We start from the raw sequence: 20,781 nt of genomic DNA, 5'->3' as shown, positions 1-20,781 counted from the left end.
CCAAACAAACACTTGCTAGCTCTGCCAGCCTTCCCAAGTTGACATCCTTCAGATTTGGGGCCCCGTCCCCAATCCCGTGGACATCACACCCGTGGGTGGCAGAGGGAAGGAGGCAGAACAGGACTGTGTCAACAGTGAGCCAAGGACAAAAAGACAGAGCGCTGGTAACTGATAAACTGCCCCCCCCCCCCTTCATCAGGCCAGGTTCCTCCTAGAGATCAGTTTGGTGGTAGGCAAGTCTTAGGGCTCCTTTGGTTTTATTTAGGTATTAATGCATGGAAATTATTGACTCTTCTTCCCACGTTGATTAAAACCCTTCCTTGCACGCACACACCTGTTCAGCCACCACATGCCCACAGCAGTCCCTTCCCCACCTGGCCCTCCTGCCTCCTCCTGCCCCGTGTTCGCAGACCCTCAGCGAAGGGCAGGCTGTTCGGGGACAGCTGAGCGGCTTCTGCAGGAGCCGTGGTGCGTGAACTCTTCACAGAACGCGTGCAGCTGAATATCGCACAAGTGACTTGCTCGTCACGATTTCCATCTCTAAAACTTACAGAGCATGTCTATAAAATAATAGCAGGACAATTTCAGGAGCAAAGGGGGTTTCTGTATCTGATGTTCAGAGGACCCATCGTGGAGTGAGTTTGAAATCCTCCGTGTCTGCGGTTTTCGGAGGCTCTGTAGCTAACAGGCTGGGGGTCCTCCGGAACAGGCGTTTGATGGAGGCACCCTGGGCCAGGGTAGAATTCGTCCTTTCCATCCCTCTTTCTACTTTTAGGGGGAAAAACCCCCAACCCCAGAAAACTGTAAGTGAGCAAAGTGGGACATTTATTTAAAACACTGCAAACGGTTGCTAGGAAATCCCAAGTGTCTGATGTGACTTCTTTTTAAATCTTTCTTTTGGAGTAATCATCTGTTTGTTATGGGAAATGAACATTGATGTATCTAGAAGAAATTTCTTTGCAATCAGTTTTTTTCTCCCTCCTCCCTCTCATGTACTTGGCTATTCCTCAGGTCATTTTCTTAATATTTTTTAAAATTTAAAAATTCCCCCTGATGTCTCTAGACTATAAATTGCAAGATTTTAGGACAAAAAGAGCCCTCAGGAACCACTCACCCGCTAAGTATTTTGTTGTGGTAGGGTGCCGTGGTCATTCATTAGAATAATTTTTTATTATTCTCTTTGTTTTCCTTTTTTTCCCCAGCATCATCCAACTTCTTATGTGGCTTCTTTTGACAGAGAGAAGAATTAAATTGGTTGCTTGCCTTTTAGATACTGGGGATGGTGTTAGGTACACTCTGTCCATTATCACATTGAAGCCCAGCGTGAGGTGGAGAAGACAGTATTACCTCTAGCATACAGGTGAAGAAACTGCCGGTCTGCAGGGACTGGTGGTCTGTTCTTGGTAACACCGCAGGGTAGCTGTGTAGACGAGAACCATACTGGTTGACCCTTTTATTGCTTGGGAGCCTTGTGGGGGGGCGCATTCTGGAATGCTCCCCGAGAAAGCCCTGACGTTGCTGCTGGCCCCTGTCAAGGGCACCTTTGCTGCTCACCCTCTGGAGAGGCCCAGGGAGCGCGACCCTGAGGGGACGAGACTGTGCAGGGCGTTTGCTGGGAAGGTGAGGGGCGGTACAGCAGTCCCTCTCTATATCGCGGGTCACTTATCGCGACCTTGCTCTTGCGGGATTTTAAAAAATACTATATTTAATAACTTATCACGAATTTTTTGCTCCATCGCAGGATTTTGCAGCACTATATATGTATGTTGTTAAAGTCAACGTAGGTTTAAGAGTGTAGAATATGTTTAAGAACATAAGTAGTGCTTATAAACGTGTGGGAAAGGTTAATAAGGGAGTGGGAATGGTTTATAAGTGTGTGGGAAGGGTTTATAAAGCCTTAAAATATATATATAAATACTAAAATAAATGTCGGGTTCCTACTTCGCGGATTTTCACCTGTCATGGGGGTGTGTGTGTGTCTAGAATATAATACCCGTGATAAGTGAGGGAACACTGTACATGGGAACAGTCTCCGGAGGGTGTGTATTCCAGAAGCACAGGCCTAGGTGGGGGCTGGCGGGCTGCCCGGAGGTGGGGGGCATCGCATGGGCCTGCAGGAGGAGCTGGCCTGGGTAGGCGTGTGCATGCATGTACAGTTTTAACACCCGCGTGCCCCTCGGATCTTTTCCCTCCTCAGCTGTCCTGTAGCCGTTTGGCCAGCTTACGCATTCACTTCCAGTCTTACGCAGTCACTTCCAGTCGTTTAGTGTTTGTCCTTTCTGGAGGTTGTGCACCCTAAAGAAAAAAACCCATCCTTGCGAGCTGGGGGCCTGCCTAGCACCCCACACTCCCTTGGCTCTCTACAGTGCTGAATGACCTGCTTTAAAATGAGGCCCCAGGGGCCTCTTGTTAGGCCCTGGAAGTGTGAATGGGCTTTTCACCTGTTGAAGCCTGGATTCTGGCCTTGGCTGTGGGCTGACGCCCAGTTCAGTGGGAACAGGAGGACCTGGGGCGCTCAGAGGGTCAGCGGGGACCGCCCCTCCCCATTTCCCCATCCCCACGCTCCCTCATCCCCCATCCCTCCCACTCTCCCTCTCTTTCTCCTTTAGGGCAGCTCGTGCCTGAGGCCCCTAGTAGAGGCCAGTGGGCAGCAGAGGAGGAGCCAGTAGCAGTCTTGTGGGAGCAGAAACTAGGCAGGACCAGGCGTGGGGGAGCTGCAGCCGGGCGCCCCTAGGGAACTACCGGGGCATTGCAGTGAAACAAACCTCGTATGTTTCCAGGAGACTTGAAGCCTGCCTTCCAGATCCTGGAAAAACCTCTATACTGGCTAGTGAGGCCTCCCCAAAATCAGCAACTCCAGGCCCTCCTGTCTATAAAGCTACAGGTGCCTTTCAGTGCTGAGTGAGGGGTCCTTATTCCAGTTCCAGAGTAAGCGCACGGAGCCCAGAGAGGACGGAGAGTGGCCTCAGAGGCCACCGCCCCCTGCGCCAGGACCTTCTGCTCTAAGGCTGCTCCTTCGGCCCATCCCAGCTCTGCCCACCCCGCCCAGTGTTGTTCTCTGGATCGGCTCTTCTCCCGCCCTCCACTCAGGGAAGGAGGTGGCAGGCCGTAAGCTCTAAGGACCCTGGGCACCCAGGGGGCCTTGATGCTGGAAGTGACCCCTGGCACGTGCTTTCTCAGAGTCTCTTATCAAAGCCTCTTATCCACCCTGGCTTCATTCAAGCGACCAGGTCTTGCTTCGTTTCGGTTTTATCCTCCCATCTCCACTGCCGTCTTCGTGTATCTGAAAGAAATGCTTCCTTGGGACCCAGGAAAGCAACGTCAGACAACAGAAAACAAAAAGTCACGTGTGGTTCTTATTTAGAGGAAATATGCATCATTTCCCAACTTGACAAGTACCTGCATGTTTTGGAGCTTGGTGTCAAGGAAAGCTAGCTGTTTAATATTTTTATCATCATCATAAGGAGAGCAGTGTTCGTTGAGCTTCTGTCATGTGCCAAGAACAGTATGATCTCCTTTAATCCTCACAACAATCCTATGTAGCAGGTATTATTACACCCCTCCCATTTTGCAGATGAGGAAACTGGAATGCAGAGCACGTAGGACACTTGCCCAAGGTCACACAGCTCGGTCCTAGGTCTCCCTGACTCCGATGTCCATGCCAGCCAAGTAGGAGTTACCCTTGGAAAGCTCAGTGGTGGACTTCCCTGCCTTTGCAGATGTGTGGTACTGGCCAAGGACAGGAAAGTGGCAGCGTTGGGCAGCTCGGAAGGAGATGGAGGAATGCAGGCCCGTGGATGCTAATCTGTTATGACACATTCTCAAAGCATGGAGCTAAGGGCCTCTGGGATGATTCAGCCTCATCGCCTAATTTGTAGATGAGGACACAGACTCCGAGCGTCCTGTGAGCTGCACAGTCACAGTGGTTTCGGAAGGCATTGATGTCAGGTGCAGCCCGACAAATAATCTATTCTTACTGCTGAGGTACTCACTTACTACAGTCTGTCTCTACCCACTACCTTCCCCCAAGCCCCGCCCCCAAGTGTCCCCCTTGCCTGCCTTGGATCCCTTGACTTAGATCCTCATTGGCACCTCTTCCTAATCCCACAGGACCCAGCCCTACTCCCCTAGTCCCAGAAGACCCCTTTCTTGGGTTTAGACCCCTAAAACTACAGCAGTTCTGAGTCTGAACCCCGGGGTTGCGTGCAGAAGCTGTAGGATGGGCAGTGAAGGCTGGGCTGTGGTTCTGTAAATAAACTGTTACGTAAGCGCAGCCGCGTCTGTTCGTCATGTCTGTGGTCGCTTCTGTGCTACAATGTAGAGCTGAGTAGTTGCAACAGAGACCATATGGCCCACAAAATCTAAAATATTTACTCTGACCCTTGAAGAAGAAGTTTATCAGCTCCCACTGTAGAACCACCAGATGGCCTCAGACCAACCTCCGTACGCTCATGAGCTCTTGCTATAAAGACCGGGGTCGCTAAGGGCACCGCAGAGGGAAAAGAGGTGGCCCATGTCCAGCAAGCTCTTTCAAGTTCCCTAATCAGTTGTTCTTAATACATAAACATCTCCAAGTTCTTATGTTTCAATAAGCACTGGATTCTCCCTTCTCACCGTCTTTGATCTGCTTCAGTGTTCAAACCAAAGAATTATTTTTTTCTTCTCCTTTCCCTGCCACTTCTAGCCCATCGCCGGGTCTAGCTGGTTCTCCAGAATACACATCCTGAAGTTGTCTTCAAAATTTTCTCCATCTCCACTGCTGTGCCCTTGCTCACCTTGGCCTGGACCAAGGCCTCAGCTCATAACAGTTCCTGCCTTCTAACTGATCACTCTTCATTTTCTTCACAGAAGGCTTTACGGTCTGTCATGATCTGGCATATTTTGTTTCTTACTTACTCTCTTCTTCCCCCTCTGGAAGCCAGGCTTCAGAGGGGCATTCCCTTTTTGTATTGTTCTGTATTCACTAATGGATTCCCCGTGGTGCCTGGCTTGTCCTGGGCACCATATGGAAAAGGGGTTGGATGAGGGTGGGTGGTTTTAGAAACGCCCCCAGAAATGGTATCTCAGAGACAGCAAAAGGGATTGTTTCAGATTTGCCATGAACACATATCCAGCTTCCCTGCTCATTTTGTGTGGGTCCGGCCTCATTCTCCCCTTCCCAAGCACAGCCCGTGCCTACATTGGGTGTGGCACTGAGAGAGTCCTCCATTATTGCTGGAAGTGGGCCTCCCCACCCCCAAGTAACAAGAAGAAAACAAAAATGGAAACCATTGTCCTAGACCGCTGCTTCCCACACGTTTTAGTAAGACGTGTGTGTTGCTTTGTGATCCTGTATGCACCTGTATGTACGTACACATACCGACACATTTCACAAAGTGTCACTTGCTACAGATAGTTTCTATTCTAGACTGTTCTGTTTGGTTCTCTTCTCTTTCATGAAAACAATGCTGGCTGTTGTTACCCATTACATTGATTGCATGACCCATTCATGTATCATGGCCCACAGTTTATAGACATTGTTTATCTAAAATACAGTACTTACGTTCAGAACTCACAACCTGGTGAAGAGAACCCAGAGAAAGCCGACCAATGCCAGGCATTCTGGCAGGTGCTGCTTCGTGGGAGCCGGGAGGCTCACGAGTGGCCGGGGCAGCCCTGGGTCTGGCGCTCTCAGGAAAATGACTGTTACTGTGGAAGTTAGATTTAAGATTTAATTCAGTTGTTAATTCTTACCTCTCTCTTTTTAAAAACCTTTCTCACTAATCAGTTCTTTCCACAATATAGGATCTTCTTGTGTTTGTCTTTTTTTCCCTTTTATGTACTGATGCTTTTATTGCTAACAGGGAAGTCTCTGTTATTCCCCAAGTGTTTTTTGATTAAAAAAACAAAAACAAAAACTTGGCCTCCTTCATACCTTTGTACTCATTTCCCTCCTCTACTTTTCTCATTAGTTTTCTCAAACTATATATGTGTGTGTGGAAAATTTAAATAAATATTTAAGATGAAAGTGTATCTATGAATGAAGATCTTTCTTCCCTTGTAATTTTGAATTCCTTAATATTTAATGAAAAAATGGTCCCCACAGTTATTATGTTTAAAAAAAAAAAACATTGTTTAGGTAAGATGCAGATATTCTGTTTCTAAAAGCTCTTACTCTCAAATGTATATTCACAACTTTAATAAGATTACACCCTTCTCTCCTCCGTTAGGGGCATTAAATGTAATTTTTCTTGGCTTAAGAAACTTGAGCGTTCTCTCCTCTGCATATTTCCATTTGAAAAGCTTTCAAGTAAACCTTCTTTCTATTCTGATCTGGGATATGAAACCAAGGAGAAAGTTTGCCAACAAGACCCATTGCCCACGTCTTTCCTGCCTTTTCCAGGCTCTGCCTTGTGCTCTCTGCTGTCAGGTCATTGGAGGGATTCGCAAGATTGACAATTTGCCATGGGTGTGTCCTGAAGATGCTCTTTTGTTTATTTTTTTGCTCTTTGGAAATTCTCAGTGTGAGATAGTGAAATTAGTGTCTAGGCTGTAAAAAACAAAACCAAACAAAACCTCTCAGCATTTCCAGGCCCCCCTCACTGTAAAAGGCAGGACTAATCAATGTCAGAACCATTATGATCCAAAGCCCGGGCAGATGGCTGCAGTGAATGAATACTGTGGTTATGTGCTGACCAAGTTTGCAGTGAAACCGCAGCCGGCTGATCACTGTGCAAAGAGTGGACAAAAGAAAACTTCTGGCAGCCAGGTTGTCCTGAGCCAGAATGGGCTTCCTGAGCAAGGGAGAAGTTACAGGAGAGAAGACGCGGAGTGAGGGGCGCATAGAAGGCAGATGGAGGCTGATGGGATAACGGGGGGATCTGAGAGAGTAAGAAAAGCTCCTTGAAGTGACTTTGCTAAACCAGGGCCAACAGCAGCGATCCTGGCCTGCCACGTCGCCTTGCTGGAGGGCCCGCCCCCTGCCCCTGTGGGACCGAGGTGCCTCTTGTATGATGGACAGCTTTGGGAAAGGCAGATCAGAGTTCCTGAAGGGCGTGGCTCAGCGAGCTTTGCTGCCGCTTTTTTTCTGTGAGAAAGGAGATGTTCATGAGGTCATCACCATTTATTAAGTACCTATAGGTGCTGCCACTGTTCTAGGTGTTTCACGACATGCCATCGCTGGGCCTCACACGAAGCCAAGACTGTGGGACTGTGATTTGCCCAGGGCCACACAGGAAATGTCCAGCTCGGGAACTTTTGTTTCTACTGTAACTCCGCCTGCTTCTTGCACCTGGATCAGTTGATACCTTATGAAGTGTTACCCCCACCCCACCACCATCTGTGGTTTTTCCATTTAAATAGTATTGTAGTAGAACAAACAAACTACTTAGATCAGGATTAGGAAAAAAAAACACATTCTTGGCCTATTGTTATTTCCCGGAGAGGGTCAATTGTCCTTCCTTTCTTTGTCATTATTTTTATTCCCTATAAAATTAAGCAGCCCTACCCTGAAAGCCACCTTGAAAAAAACAACAGCCTTAGGTTCCCAGGCCTGAGATAATCTCTTTGCAGAAGTGTTTGCTTTGCATGTGGGCCCCTGCTCTCCAGGTAGCTGGTTTTGTCACAGGTGGGCAGAGGTAACCAGGTTTTTGGTGATCGCGGACAAAGAATTGAACTGAACACACAGCGTTTACAGCAGAAAGAGAGAAAAGATTTATAAAGCGATAGGTACAGTCCGCAGAACATGGGAGTGGGCCAACTCCAAACAGAGATTGACCTCAGGGGCTGGAGGGATTCTATTCTTATAGGGCAGATATTTCCTGGTTAGTTTTGGTGGGCTTTTACTGCTCACATGCAAGTAGTTGTATTACTTTTAAGCTACTGCTCAAGCAGTCTCCCATGATTGGCCACCGGGGAAAGGGGTCCCACAATACTAATTTATTATAACGCTATTTAATGAAGCAGAGGTGACATAGCATCTTCCGCGCAGGGGCAGTCACGATTCACCATGACTCGGCACTTTTCCAGAAAGCGGGAACAACCAGTCTTAGACCAGGATCTTAGAACAGGGTCTCTGTCCAGTATTGATGTCCTTTGTCTTGGTCCTGGGGCCCCTCCAGAATTCCCTCCCTCCTGACTGTCTCTTGCCTCAGTTTGGGGCCTTCTGTTCACGTGGATCAGAAAGGCGGGTCCCATTTGGCTCCCTGTGAAGCTCTGAGGCAGTCTGGGCAGGACCGCACTGCTGAGGAGCGACTGGCTATTGTGGGCTTTTCTGCTTTGTTTTATATCATCCAGATCTCGTAGTTATGGTCTGCCCTTCCTCCCCACGCCTCTCCGCTGCTTAACTTTTGGCTTTCTTCTAAAAAGTGTGCCGAGTGCTTCTTTTTCGAAGAAAAGAACTGGGGGTCCACAGTAGGTCATCGGACTTCCTGACTGCTTGACTCAGAAAGTCTCATGAGCTCCCTGAGCTATTCCTGGCTGGGAAATGGATACCTGGAAGGCCACATAAGGATGTTGAGTTTTCCAAAGTTGAAATAGTTTGTATCTTTACACAGTGGGATAACTAACCTGGGAACTTTGGCCTGAGTGGGACCTGTGTTTGGGGTCAGGCCTGAGCCGGGGAGTGGGTGACGGGGGGGTGGTTGATGGGGGTGATGCCGGCTCCGGCCTCTGTTGTCAGCGCCCCGGAAAGAGTTCATTGCAGTTTCGCTGCTGGCTGCTGTTGTCGAGAGCAAACAATTCTAATGTGTTCTGTGAGTGTTTGTAAGTAAATGATTTGGTGAAATGACTGAAATAGAAAAAATTTTAAAGCTTCTCTAAAGATTTTAGGACTCATTTTTCAAAGAGATTTTCTTGGACTTTTTCCCCATACTAGTTAAACAATTTTCTTGTTTGTTTTCCAAACCTTTCTGGAGTACAAATGTTCAGAAAGTGGGAGAGTCCCTTGGCTGGAAGCATGGGGTGGGCACGGGTTTATGTAATTTGACTTCTTTTCTCTCCAAATCAGTCAATATTTACAAATGACCTTATCAAACAGCTTGGGTACATTCGGTCACTTGAAAGCAGCTGGAGCAGTGACTGCCCATGGGCCAGCTGCCAGTTCCAGGGGTCCTCGCGGGAAGGACTTTTTATTTATTTATTTTAAATAAAATGCTGTCCACAGACCAGGAGCCCCCCCACCAAAAGTGGGCCTCACCAAGTCCCTCATTCCATGCAACCAGTTTTACAAACTTTGCATTTTAAAGTGTGACTACCAAAGATTCATCCCCCCTTAGGCCCAGAGCAGAGTGCTATGAACTGAGGGATCCCAAAGAGAAAAAAGCTGGCTGGCTGAGGTTTACTGCTGCCGCCTGGGTTTTTTTGTTCCTCATGGAAGAGTTACAGAATTCCATTTGAAGCTTAAATGTCATACTTTTGTGAGTTAGTGAGGAAAAGGAGTGGATTACTTTTCTGGTTTGGTGAAGCGGTTACCAGTGTAACAGGGTTTAAAACCACAACTCTTGGTTTTTAAAGTGGAGTTGGAGTTCAGAGGGTATCTTAACCCCCATTTTCTTGCAGTGTTTGAAATCTGACATTTTAAATGAATTTTTAGAAGAGAGTCCATATTTTTCAAAGTGGACGCTGAAAAATACTAAAGGAATCTAAATGTGTTTGGTCCCTAGGATATGAAAACCACAATATTAGTGTGCCAGTCTCACCTGGTAATAACATGTTCGTTTTGTCTGTCAAACTTAATACGAATTAAACTAAAGTACATTTTATGGTGTTCTGATGTCAGAGTATAATATTACAGTATTTAACTCAAGCATAAGGTTAACAAATAACTGAAGAAGCTTTTACAGTTAAGTAACTATAATAGCTGTATATATACTTCATGCAAAATAGTTACTGTTTCCAGTATTAATCAGTTTGTATTTTAATTTTCTTTGCAGAGTATTGGGAAGGGGTCCTTGTGGTGCATAGACCCGGAGTACAGACAGAATCTAATTCAGGCTTTGAAAAAGACACCTTATCACCCACACCCACACGTGTTCAATACACCTCCCGCCTCTCCTCAGGCATATCAAAGGTAAGCAGTTCGGACTTACTTTTATTTTCTGTCTCCTGAAGTTGTCTTATTTTGGCAGAGACCTGTGCTGAAACTAATGTAATAGACTGCATAACTTTAAATATAGGTAAATGAGAAAAATTAAGTATCATTAGAGGTATATCTGTTGTTGTATTTCTTACAAATCTTACCGCATTTGCTGCTTTGGAGGCATGTGTTTCCCGAAGGCTTCACGGTGGGTGAAATATTGTCTTCCTGGGTAGGAACATTTACAAAGAAAAGTTGACAGCTGTAACGTCTCAGTGTGTCCCCGTTTGTTGGAAGAAAAGTAGAGTGAGTCAAGTAAGCGATTCCATCTTCCTAGCATCTGACCCAGAGTGTCTACAGGTGCTCACTGAAGGACTCTATTGTTGTCACCCTGGTCTCCATGTAGACAGTGCTGCCGAGTGACCATTCTGTTGTGGTTACTTGGTGTTTGCCTCTCAAAGACAACAGCAGAGGACAGCGGCCACTTCCATTCCCCTTTCCTTGTCGATTTGTTTTGAGTCAGGGAGGTCATGGGTGCCATTAGCACACAGAAATAATTGGAGGGGAGGGTGTGTACCTTGTTAATTTTTTAAAAATTGTTATTCGGGTTAGATTAAAATAGCCACCTAGCACAGAACCACATTTTAAAACTGATTTTATCTTAGTGCTTGGCTTTGAAATATACCCCTTAAGCCTGTAGGACAATAATATTTCATGTCTAGCGATGTTTCCGCTGTGACCATCCAGTGAAATTATCCTTGGACTACAAGTTTATGTTAATGAGAAGTGGTGTGAATTCTTAGGTTTCAGTAGTTTTTATAGTCCGTTGCTTTGCAGAGTCTTTCTCTGGTCTTGTGTTCTGCAGAAAGGAGCACGAAGTGACCCTGCGAAACAGCATTAATGAAGTTCTCGTGCGTCTCAGTTGAGACGCATTCCATCACAGGCCTTAGACAATCGGTCTTCAGCGAGAGACGGGGAGGAACAGCTGGGCTCTCTAAGGCGACTGCTGTATGTCTGCCTTTGCTAGGCGATTAGCGTGATGGTAGCCATAGCAACTGGAGCGTCTCCATAGTAACGCGTAGCAGAGACAGGTGCAGTTGCATCACAGGGCTGTTTGTTGCCTGGCAAAAGGACAGGCCATTAGTACTTAGATATACGCTGTTGCCTTAGAAACAAATAACCCTACATCGCAACTACAGCTGGTTTGAAAGATTTGGGGGAGAAAAGAGGTTGTAGCAGCTTTTGTCTGTGTTCAGAAAAATCAGTGGAAGCCATACTTCATTGGAAATGACAACTTGAGGTCATAGAGCTGTAGCAGATAAAATGGGATTTTCCAAAGCAACCCAGCCAACATTGTAGAAATGTCCAGAAGGACAGAGCCATATGCTTGGTTTTCTTCTTGTGGCTGTAGCCACTCCTGAAATCCGGAAGGGAACTGGGACTGGAGTGGAGAACCGTCCACATGCAAGGCTGGTGGGGAGCAAATGACACTAGTTCCTGGACCATTTCCCAGACTCCCTTGCTCCTTGGTCATTCCCCTTCCCCTCCCCTTTAGACCCCGCAGAATGCTCCTTACTTTTTACTCCCTACTTGGTACCTCAGAAGTATTTCATTTTCTTTTGTTCCTAGGAAGTTAAGAACATTAAGTGTTACTCACTGGCTCATATCGTTGGTCCATTTGGACCAGTATTTTGTTGCCAAGAGTGACCTCAAGGGAAATACAGTAATTATTTAATAATTGGAAGGATTATAGCAGTGTGCTGGGGGTGCAGGAGGGATGCACACTCAGGCAGGAGGCTTTCCGAGCTGGCCTGAGCTTAATGACTTCACTGGATTTTTTAATAGAGGCATAAAAAGGCAGACGAACCAGAGCTTCGGTAATGGAAATTGTTTCCAAACAAATACTTCAGATCCTGCCCTGTCACCTCCATTTCTTCGTATCCCAGTTGACTGAGGAAAGAAAGGTGTTCTCGTATTTACCCACACGGCTGCTTGGCTTTCACCTCCATCACGGTCACTGCATGTGGAGCGAGATGACAGAGCAGATTCTAGCTTGCCTCTTCCCCATCTTAACTCTGTGAGAGCAAGTCACGTTCTCCTTCCTGGGGACTAGAAAGCTCAAGGTACTAAGTACTGGCTGATGGTACAGTGTCTGTATGGCTGATGGTGATGCGGCACTCAGCTCCATTGTAAGCCGTCGGCTCACGTGTTGTTGTGACCTAGGGAAGTGGCACAAAGTAAGTCATTAAACAGGGACCAGAAGTGCCAACTTGATGTTATGTGGCTGGGCCCCCTGTGACACAGGGAGTCACCTGTGAGTTCCTGCTGGGAAGCGCGTGGCTTTCATGGAGCTGGTACTTAGCATGTTGAAGATGGTGAGTAGACTAGATGGTGGTTATTGCTAGTACCAGTCATCCCTCTGTGTATCGCGGTCACTTATCACGGCCTCACTGTATCTCGGGATTTTAAAAAATATTATCTTTAATTATTTATCACAGATTTTTCACTATATTGTAGGATTTTGTGTTACTGATACGTATGTTGTTAAAGTTACATAGGTTTAAGAGTGTAAAATATGTTTAAGAACATAAATAGTGTTTATAAAAGTGTGGAAAAGGTTAATAAGGGAGTGGGAAAGCTTAATAAGGGACTGGGAACGGTTTATAAGTGTGTGGGAAGGGTTTGTAAAGAAAGCCTTAACATATATATAAATACTAAAATAAATGTAAGGTTCCTACCTGGCGGATTTTCACCTATCCCCGGGGTGAAAATACCCACGATAAGTGAGGGAATCCTGTATATGCAGATGTGCTTGGCAGGAGTGCTCTGAGCTGAGCTGCAGGTGGCTGAAAATTCTGCCTGGGAAATGAGTATCTGAAAACCCTGCCCCCGCACTTTGTTCATGTCCAGATAAAGTGCTCAGTATTGTGGTGCGTAGACTCCTGCCTCTGATTTCCAGTATGCTCTTTTGGATGTTTGTTAGAATGTTCCTGCTTCTTTTGATACCATGTTTGTGAATTGTTTTTAATTGAAATGCAGAGTTCAATGACATTAGCTCTTGATGGGTTTACTAAGGCCGCCGTAGCAACGTAACAACTGAGTCACAGCAGGAATTTATTTTCTTTCAGTTCTGGGGGCTAGAAGTCCAAGATCAAGGTGTCAGTGAGGTTGGTTCCTTCTGAGGGCTGTCACCTGGCTCTCACCTGACCTCTGGTGTTTGGCTGGCATTTTTGGCATTCCTTGGCTTGAAGAAGCATCACCCCAGCAGTCACATGGTGTTCTGCTGTTGCACTGTCTGCGCCAAAATTTCCATCTTTTTAAAGGACACTAACCATATTGGATTAGGGGTCCACCCTACTCCAGGATGACCTAATTTTAAGTAATTACATCTCCAGTGACTCTTCAAATAAGGTCACATTCTCAGGTCCTGGTGGCCAGAACTTCAATATGAATTGGAGACAGGGGAGACACAATTAAGCCCATAATAGCCCTCTTCCTAAGTAAACCAGTTTTGCTGATAAAATCACAGAGGGGAAGAAAGTAATAAAATGTTCATAACCAAAATGATGGGGCATGTTGGAGGGCTGCTGGCGCCAGCCTGAAATTGCTCTTGGTAGCCAAAGCTGGGACAACAAGATAGATAACATAGTATTGGGTTGTAATCCAAAAGATAAAATAAATATCTATGTGTCCACACTGATATAAATAATTGAATAAATGGGTATAGAGACAGATTTCCCATACAGGACGGTTTCAGATGATTTATGTAGGTTCTTCTCCACTCTGGGAGTTGGAGCTTTGCTCCTCACCTGCTCACTGGCTGCTTGAAGTGACTTATTTCCAAAGAGGAGGTAATAGAAAAGGTTTGCAATGGAAACATCAGGCAAACACTGCCCAGGCCAGGTGATCAGAGCTAACATCCGCAATGTGACGTTGACAGCATGTACCTTTCATGTGACATCATGGTACTGACATCTCACCTCTGTTGTCTTCCTCTCCCAAATCGATAACCCCAGTCCACTCAGGGGAAGACCATTAGACAATAATTTTGTCCTCAAGGGGGGACATTCAACACAATACCTGACCAGCACTCCTTGAAGCTGTCAAGGTCATCAAGAGCAAGGCAAGTCTCCGAAACTGTTACAGACCAGAGCAGGCCAGGGAGGTCATGCAAAGGACGCCGTTCAGTTAATCCTCATGTACCATCGTTGGTTCCTTAGACATGACAGACGTATCGTAGGAGCATGAGACATCAGCATTGGGGAAACTGAACGAAGGGTATATGGGAACTCTCCGCGCTGTCTTTGTAACGTTTCTGTTAAAGAAAAAGCAGTCCCCAACACATAGGCTAGTTGAGTTGGTTGATTTTATCAGTTTTAACTATCCTAGTTATTTTTGGTGCAATGAAACGTAAAATCATCGCATCACCGAGCCGTTGCCTGACCTCCTTCAGTGTGTGCCTGTCATCATTACAATACATTTGAGGAGCCGATGGTTGGGAGCGTTTGCTTTTACCTAGCCCCCCTGTAGGTTCTGCTGAGCTGCACGAGGGGCACCATTGGTATTTGGGTCATAGAGTTCTTAGAACTTTATTTTTGTGACATGACACTCAGTTGTGCTTTGTGGGGTCCTCGTGGCTGAGCTCAGGGAACTTGGGCCAAAGCAGCTTCCTTTAGAGCTCCAGAGCTTTGCCAGCGAGCCCTTCAGGCGTCGGAAAGAGGAGGGATGGTGGGATATTTGGGTTTCTTGCCCACCCTCCTTCAGAAAAGCCCTATTGTCTGTTCTGATGGTCATCTTGTGTGTGCCCCTCTTTCCTAGATGTGGATTGCTCATTAAACTGTAGGCATATTTTAATACTTTTAGTAAAACTATTGCTAAATTGCCTTCTGATTTTTACACTATGTTCGAATCTACATTCCCACCAACTTCCAAGAAATTCCCATGTTCTCACCTTTCTCCATGTCTGACAGTTAAATAAGCAGACAGTTTCCCAGTGGGTGACTTCAACTTTTGTGAATTTGGTACTTTACAATGGGGGCATTTAAACTTTACAGTATTAAATTAATGCCCTGCAAACGGCGGGTATCCCCTAACAATGTTCATAACAGACTGGTTTTCAAAGTTACATATGTGGCTCTTATGTGATATGTTCTCTGGTAAAGGCAGCCGTCCAGAATCAGTATACACAAGTCCTCAGCAGGTAAAAGTCAGCTTTGGCCGAAGGAGTGAGCTGGTCGTGGGAGACAGACGGGGGTGTGGATTGGGAGTAGGAAGGGAAGGTGAGGCGTATGGGGAGCTCATCCTTTTAGACAATTAGACGATTAGAAAATCCTCAGAATGTTAAGCTTGTTAATGCACCCAGTAAAATGCCGGGTTTGCACACGGCAAGGAATTGGCTGCTTGGGTAGCATTCAGTAATTTTTTAACTTATAAGACATCTTTGGTCGCAGTTATTCGCACTGGTGTGCACCCGTAGTTGCCAGAAGAGCGGCAAAGCCAGAAGAAAGTCCGTGTTCACTTGGGGTCGGGGGGTTTCGTTGTTAGATGGTTGTGTTCTCCTTCAGTCAAGCAGAAGGAAGGAACGCGAGGATTTCGCTGGGCTGCCTCGTTGTTACACTTCTTATATTTACCTGGAAGCAACAGATTTGATGGAAACTATGGTTTTTTAAATGCGTCTCATGGTCAGGACACTTACTTGTGTAAGGGTGCGGAATTAGGTACTTTGAAAGAATATGCTTGAACTGCAACTTTTTGCTTAATGTTTAAAAGAATGTTAACTTTTTAAAAACCATACGAAGCTGCATTGTGCTCAACGTGGAGAAGGAAGTGCTGAACTAATGTGGTCAAATGGATGTGGGGATTGAATGACGAGATTCTCTAGTAAGTACTTCCAAATATAAACTTAATTTTGTTAAAAAATTGGAAGAAACAGATAATAGAAAAGGCTTAAAATTGTGTGTGGGGGGGGGTCCCTCGTATAACAAAGAATGTCATTTACAGTATGGGCTTTAAAAACCCATTAGTTGGCTGTAATTTTATTTGCATATCAAATTATGTTATCTATTGACTTCCATTATATTTTCTGAGTCGGTCTCAGAGTCATTTTGATCGCAGCCTTTTGCCTCCAGTGTGTGGTCCTTTGTACATTTCTTTCTCATTTAGCCCTAGATTATTTTATTTAAATGGAAACTGTCCCTGTTAACCTTTGAGCACCGTGTATGAGGTATATCACATGACTGCTGTGCCCAGTTATCCAATTTTATTGTGTTCACACTCAGACTTTGAAAGTTGAATGTTTAAGCAGCTGGGCTGATTATATCTTTTTCACTCGGCTGCTGAGTAAAACTTGTGGCTGAAGGAGTCAGGTCGGGGGGGCTTTTTCATCCTCTAACTCTTGAGGTTCCTGGTTTTGCTGTCATAGCAGAAGTGTTAGGTTCCCTTCTGATCTACTACGTCTGTTGTTGAGGCCTGTGATGATGGATAACAAAGAGGTTCTGTGTCCCTGATTCCTGGTTAGAAAGGTGAAGTGTTGATGCGCTCAATAGGAGTCTGGGGTCTTCGCCCATTTGGTTCCCCAAAGAGCCAGCAGAGGGGCTGGCAGATTCCGGATCAGAGCCTCTCGGATGTTGTTGGGGTGGGGGTGGGGGGCAAATGTCTGCTAGGTGGGGCTTCTCTGTATTCCACATCAAACTCCTCCCTTTCCCAGAGGGGAGTGAAATTGATTTCCATGTCAGAAATATGAAACAACTGTCCAAAAAAAAAAAAAAATGCATGAAATGAACGATGTACAATGTGAAAACAACAGGCAATGTGTTTTTTGTTATACAGCGGTGTAAAATAGGCAAATGTTTCATCACAACAGAAAATAAACACATATCACTACTGAGTTTAAGCTTCTCATTACACTAAATGTTTCTGAATTTTAGAGGTTAAAATGATGGGGGATGTTAAGAAGTAGCAGTGTAATAAAATTAGATCAGACAGTGGAATCCGTCGTTCATAAAAGAGTTGAGGGTGATAGAATGGGGGAAAGATTAATTTACTCAGCAGTGAATTAGATGGATTATATAAAAGGTAAGTGTTTGAATAAGTGATGTGGTGGCCGGTGGTTCCACGTCAGCGTGGATCAGACCTCACCGGGAAGTTCCGTCCAAGTGGGAGGACAGGCTGCTTCGGGGCCTGTGTTACTACGGAGCAGCTGGGAAGGTGTAACTCCGAGAACATGGGAAGTCCAGCAGGCTGGGAGAGATTTGGGTCTCATGGGTAGACATTATAGAAAGAAAGGTCTGGGCTGAAAGAAAGATCTCTCTCTGAGAACAGCATCAGATTCTGTGCCAGGTACATAACAGGAGCTGAGTAATGTTTGGGCTGACGGTGAGGGAGCTAGCCATGGGGATGTGGAGCAAGGCGAGGCAACCAGCTGCCGAGAGCCTTCGAAGAGACGTAACATTTGCGGGGAGAATGCCAGGTCATCCCTCCCAAACTCTTGAACGTTGTACGTCTGTTGAGTTGCAAGGCCAGTGGAGTGATGGGCTAGGACTCCGTACATAGGCTCTGTTACTCTCCGAGCTCACGGCGTAGGTTGAGACAAACGTTGGGGAAAACATGCTCGGCTTTGTTACTCAGAAATGAAAGGTCAGGTTCTCCTCTTGAAACTGCTGAGTCCGGATTTCCAGGCGGTGATGGGACTAATTTAGTTACTCTTCACTCTGTGTCACCCGGCTTTTTGGTTCGTGCCCTGTAATTACCTCCCTTGTTTTAGTGACACTTCTTTGCATTTCCTTCCGTGTGAATAAAATGATCACTGCAGTGTTTTGCCAAGCGGAAGATCGTTTCCAAAAGCGGTCCATCAAATCATCTAGACCTTCCCCCTACTTATCCCCTGAGTTACCCACCCACCCTCTGTGCAAATCTCCATGGGTGAGCCACACTGGTGTCCTTGTTCTGTGGAATCACGTGTTTTTGGCCAGAGTCTCTGATCACATTTTTAACCTTTTTTTTTTGCATGAGGTTCATGTTGCCTTGTTTGTTTAAACCATCTTTGAGGCTCTGCTACATATATGGAATTTGCAGAAAGAGTGTGAGAGTCCTCAGAAATTTAAGTCATCTGGAGAAAACATCCATAAACCATTAGATACATTTAAAAAAAACCCTCCCCCCTTCTTTAAAAGACTGGGTTGCTTAAGCACAGTAGTCCGAGTTGAGACATGTTCACTTGTGTTTATCTGCTTTCAAATGGAAAGTTTCGGTCAAAGTCTGTTTACCAGCTTATTTTTTCCACCCGTATCTCTGACAAACTTAGGACCCCTCACCCAACACACACACACACACACACACACACACACACACACACACTCGCCATCTAGTTTGGCAAGAATAGAAGTGAATGGGAAAAAAAACACATTCAGAGGAAACAAAAACTAAAGAACTTTAGCAGCTTTCTCTACCTTCTTCCCTCTCCTCCTCTTCTTCCTCTTCCTCCTTCTCTTCTTCCTCTTCCTCCTTCTTGCTCCCTCTTCCCTCTGCAACTGTGGGGCTTCTGAGTGAAAAAATAAATTAAACTATAAGGAGAGCAAAGTTTCTTAGGATTCTTCTGAGTTAGAAATTGTCACACACTTCTTTTCTGCTCCCAGTGAAACTGAGTCATATAGAGAGATCCCCCTCGGCCCCCCCCCATTCCTTTTAAACTTTTCGGCACAGTCACCCACTGGAGGTGGGTGTTCTAGCCACTGTGGTGAGTCCCTCGGGCTCACAGGCCCCTGCCCAGCCTGTGCCCACCTGCAGTAGCTGTGGAACGGACTCAGCTGCTCCTGCAGCGGGGCAGGCAGATGCACTGCCGTTGTGAGATGCTCTAGAGGACAAGTCTTCAAGTCTGGGGACACAGTACGGACGCAGAAAAGTCAAAAAGATGGAATGATCTCAAGCTCTCGGAGTATGGCCCTGGCTTCCCCAGCTCTCCCCCTTCCCCACCTCCCTGTCTGTGAGAATCCTGCCCTTTGGGGGACCCGAAGCTCTGTCCTTCGCCTGTCTCTGAGCGACTGTGTTGCCCTTGGGCAGGTCCTTGTGCCTCCTTGGACCTCAGCTCCTCCTGCGTAAGAGGATACAGCATGGATGGGACAAGGCGTGAGGACCCCACACTGGCCAGCGCACAGACTGGAACTGGAGGGTGCCCAGGCTCCCTCCCGGCTCCTGCAGGTCACCCTCCATCCAACCAGGCCCCAGGCAAAGCTGAGCAAGTCTCAGAAAGACCCACAGGTGGGAACCACACCTGGGTCACGTACTAGCTGTGTGACCTTGGACAAGTCACCTGAGCTCTCAGAGCCTCTGGGTTCTTTATTTTTTTGGGGGGGGGTGTTGTTTGTTTGTTTGTTTTGTATTGTGACATTAAGTTAAGTAAAAAGGTGTATCAAATGCTTAGCACTGTTCCTGGCCCACAGAAAACCAGTGCATTTTAATTTCTCTCTCCTTATAGTCGCCAGACTTTGTTTTGATAATTATATAGTTTTGTTTTTGCACATGCCACGTACCAACTTGACCTTTGCGTATAGGTTGGCATTGTAAGGTTATCTTTTTATGCTTTATATTCTGTAGTTTCTGCTAGATTTAAGATCTGTGAAAAATCAAGACTCTGGATTCTCGGCGCCTGCTCTTTAAACACAAACTGCATACAGGTGATCGTTATTAATGCTTCCTTTTAGCATAGCGCGGATTATGAAAATAGTGCAAAAACATTTTCTCCTCCTTGCTCAGGGATGCCAGAGGCATTGGTGACCCTCCTCCCCTTCACTCTCCCAAGACAAGGGCCCTGTGGAGGGGGGGGGAGAAGCTCTGCTCTGTGTTCCTTGCCTCTCCAGGCACTTGAGCGACTTTGCAGCGCGGGTGTTTCTGGCCTGCCTTCTCCTTTGCCATCTGTCTGCCAAGGCCCCGCTGCCCCCCTGAGCATCACAGATTCGGAGCTGGCCATCCTCGAAGCCTGAGAGACCCAGCGCACTACTCTGGGATGGAAAGGTTATACATTCCCCACTGTTGACTCCAAGGCACCGAATATTGTCAGAGGACTAAACATTCTGCAGCTGTCAGAGAAAAGGCAAACGTGCTTAAGGTGGTGCTGGCCGGAATGGCTCCCGCTTTGTCCCCCGCCCCCCGACTCTCCCTTTGAAAAGCAGCCTTCCTCTGCTCCTTCCTGAAAAGAAGCTTCCTCTGCACACTTACCGCGCTACAGAGCACTTGGAAGGTAGGGCAACCCGCTCTTCCTGCCCCAATCATAGTGGGAAAAGTTGTCACCGCAGGCTGGCCCCAACAGTCAATTGTGTTCCTTCTCTAGCAGATACATAATCCGTGTTTAAATCTCTTGGCAGTCATTCATTAGTTTTTTCTCCCCCCGCTTACATTCTTTCCTTCTTTGATGAGAACAAAGCCCATCTCCTCCCTGCTCTGCATCTTGCTTCTTTCTCTCTCCCAGGAAACCTGTCTCACTTTCATCCCTGAAGAAGAAAGTCACCTAAATGGTACCCTTCCCTACCTGCTAAAAGATGGAGCTCTCCATTCTTTGTACTTTAACGTCAGTGTTCAGAACTCACAAATATGTGGTGGCCAGGCCCTGGGCTCTGCGAAAGGTATTCAAGGGATAATGCCGAGGCTCTGCTAGCGGAGGACCCTGGCTCAGCAGCCCCTCCTCCCAGTTCTTTAAAGGGCCGTTCTTGAGAAAGGGAGGATTGGACATATGG

The 20,781-nt window shown here is 46.4% G+C and overlaps 1 protein-coding gene and 2 long non-coding RNA genes across 7 annotated transcripts in view; 1 reads left to right on the top strand and 2 right to left on the bottom strand.

The window, feature by feature from the left end:
• Positions 1-20,781, top strand: part of FOXN3 (forkhead box N3) — a 360,583-nt gene that overhangs the window by 184,110 nt on the left and 155,692 nt on the right. For all 5 annotated transcript variants that reach the window (XM_090271283.1, XM_090271284.1, XM_090271286.1 and 2 more), the window contains one exon: positions 9,912-10,048. In XM_090271283.1, coding sequence (XP_090127409.1) covers positions 9,912-10,048 — 137 coding nt within the window. The remainder of the gene's footprint in view (positions 1-9,911; positions 10,049-20,781) is intronic.
• LOC150017151 (uncharacterized) lies at positions 241-1,683 on the bottom strand. Its single transcript, XR_016509877.1, has 2 exons — positions 1,115-1,683; positions 241-801 (listed from the first exon to the last, which is right to left on the bottom strand). It is a non-coding gene; the product is annotated as an uncharacterized LOC150017151 (long non-coding RNA).
• On the bottom strand, positions 2,599-10,426 carry LOC150017150 (uncharacterized). Its single transcript, XR_016509876.1, has 3 exons — positions 10,219-10,426; positions 5,543-5,688; positions 2,599-3,299 (listed from the first exon to the last, which is right to left on the bottom strand). It is a non-coding gene; the product is annotated as an uncharacterized LOC150017150 (long non-coding RNA).

The sequence above is a fragment of the Furipterus horrens genome, unplaced genomic scaffold (genome assembly GCF_987537825.1).
Source record: "Furipterus horrens unplaced genomic scaffold, mFurHor1.1.pri manual_scaffold_3, whole genome shotgun sequence".
NCBI lineage: Eukaryota > Metazoa > Chordata > Mammalia > Chiroptera > Furipteridae > Furipterus > Furipterus horrens.
This window is presented reverse-complemented; position numbering and strand designations above follow the sequence as displayed.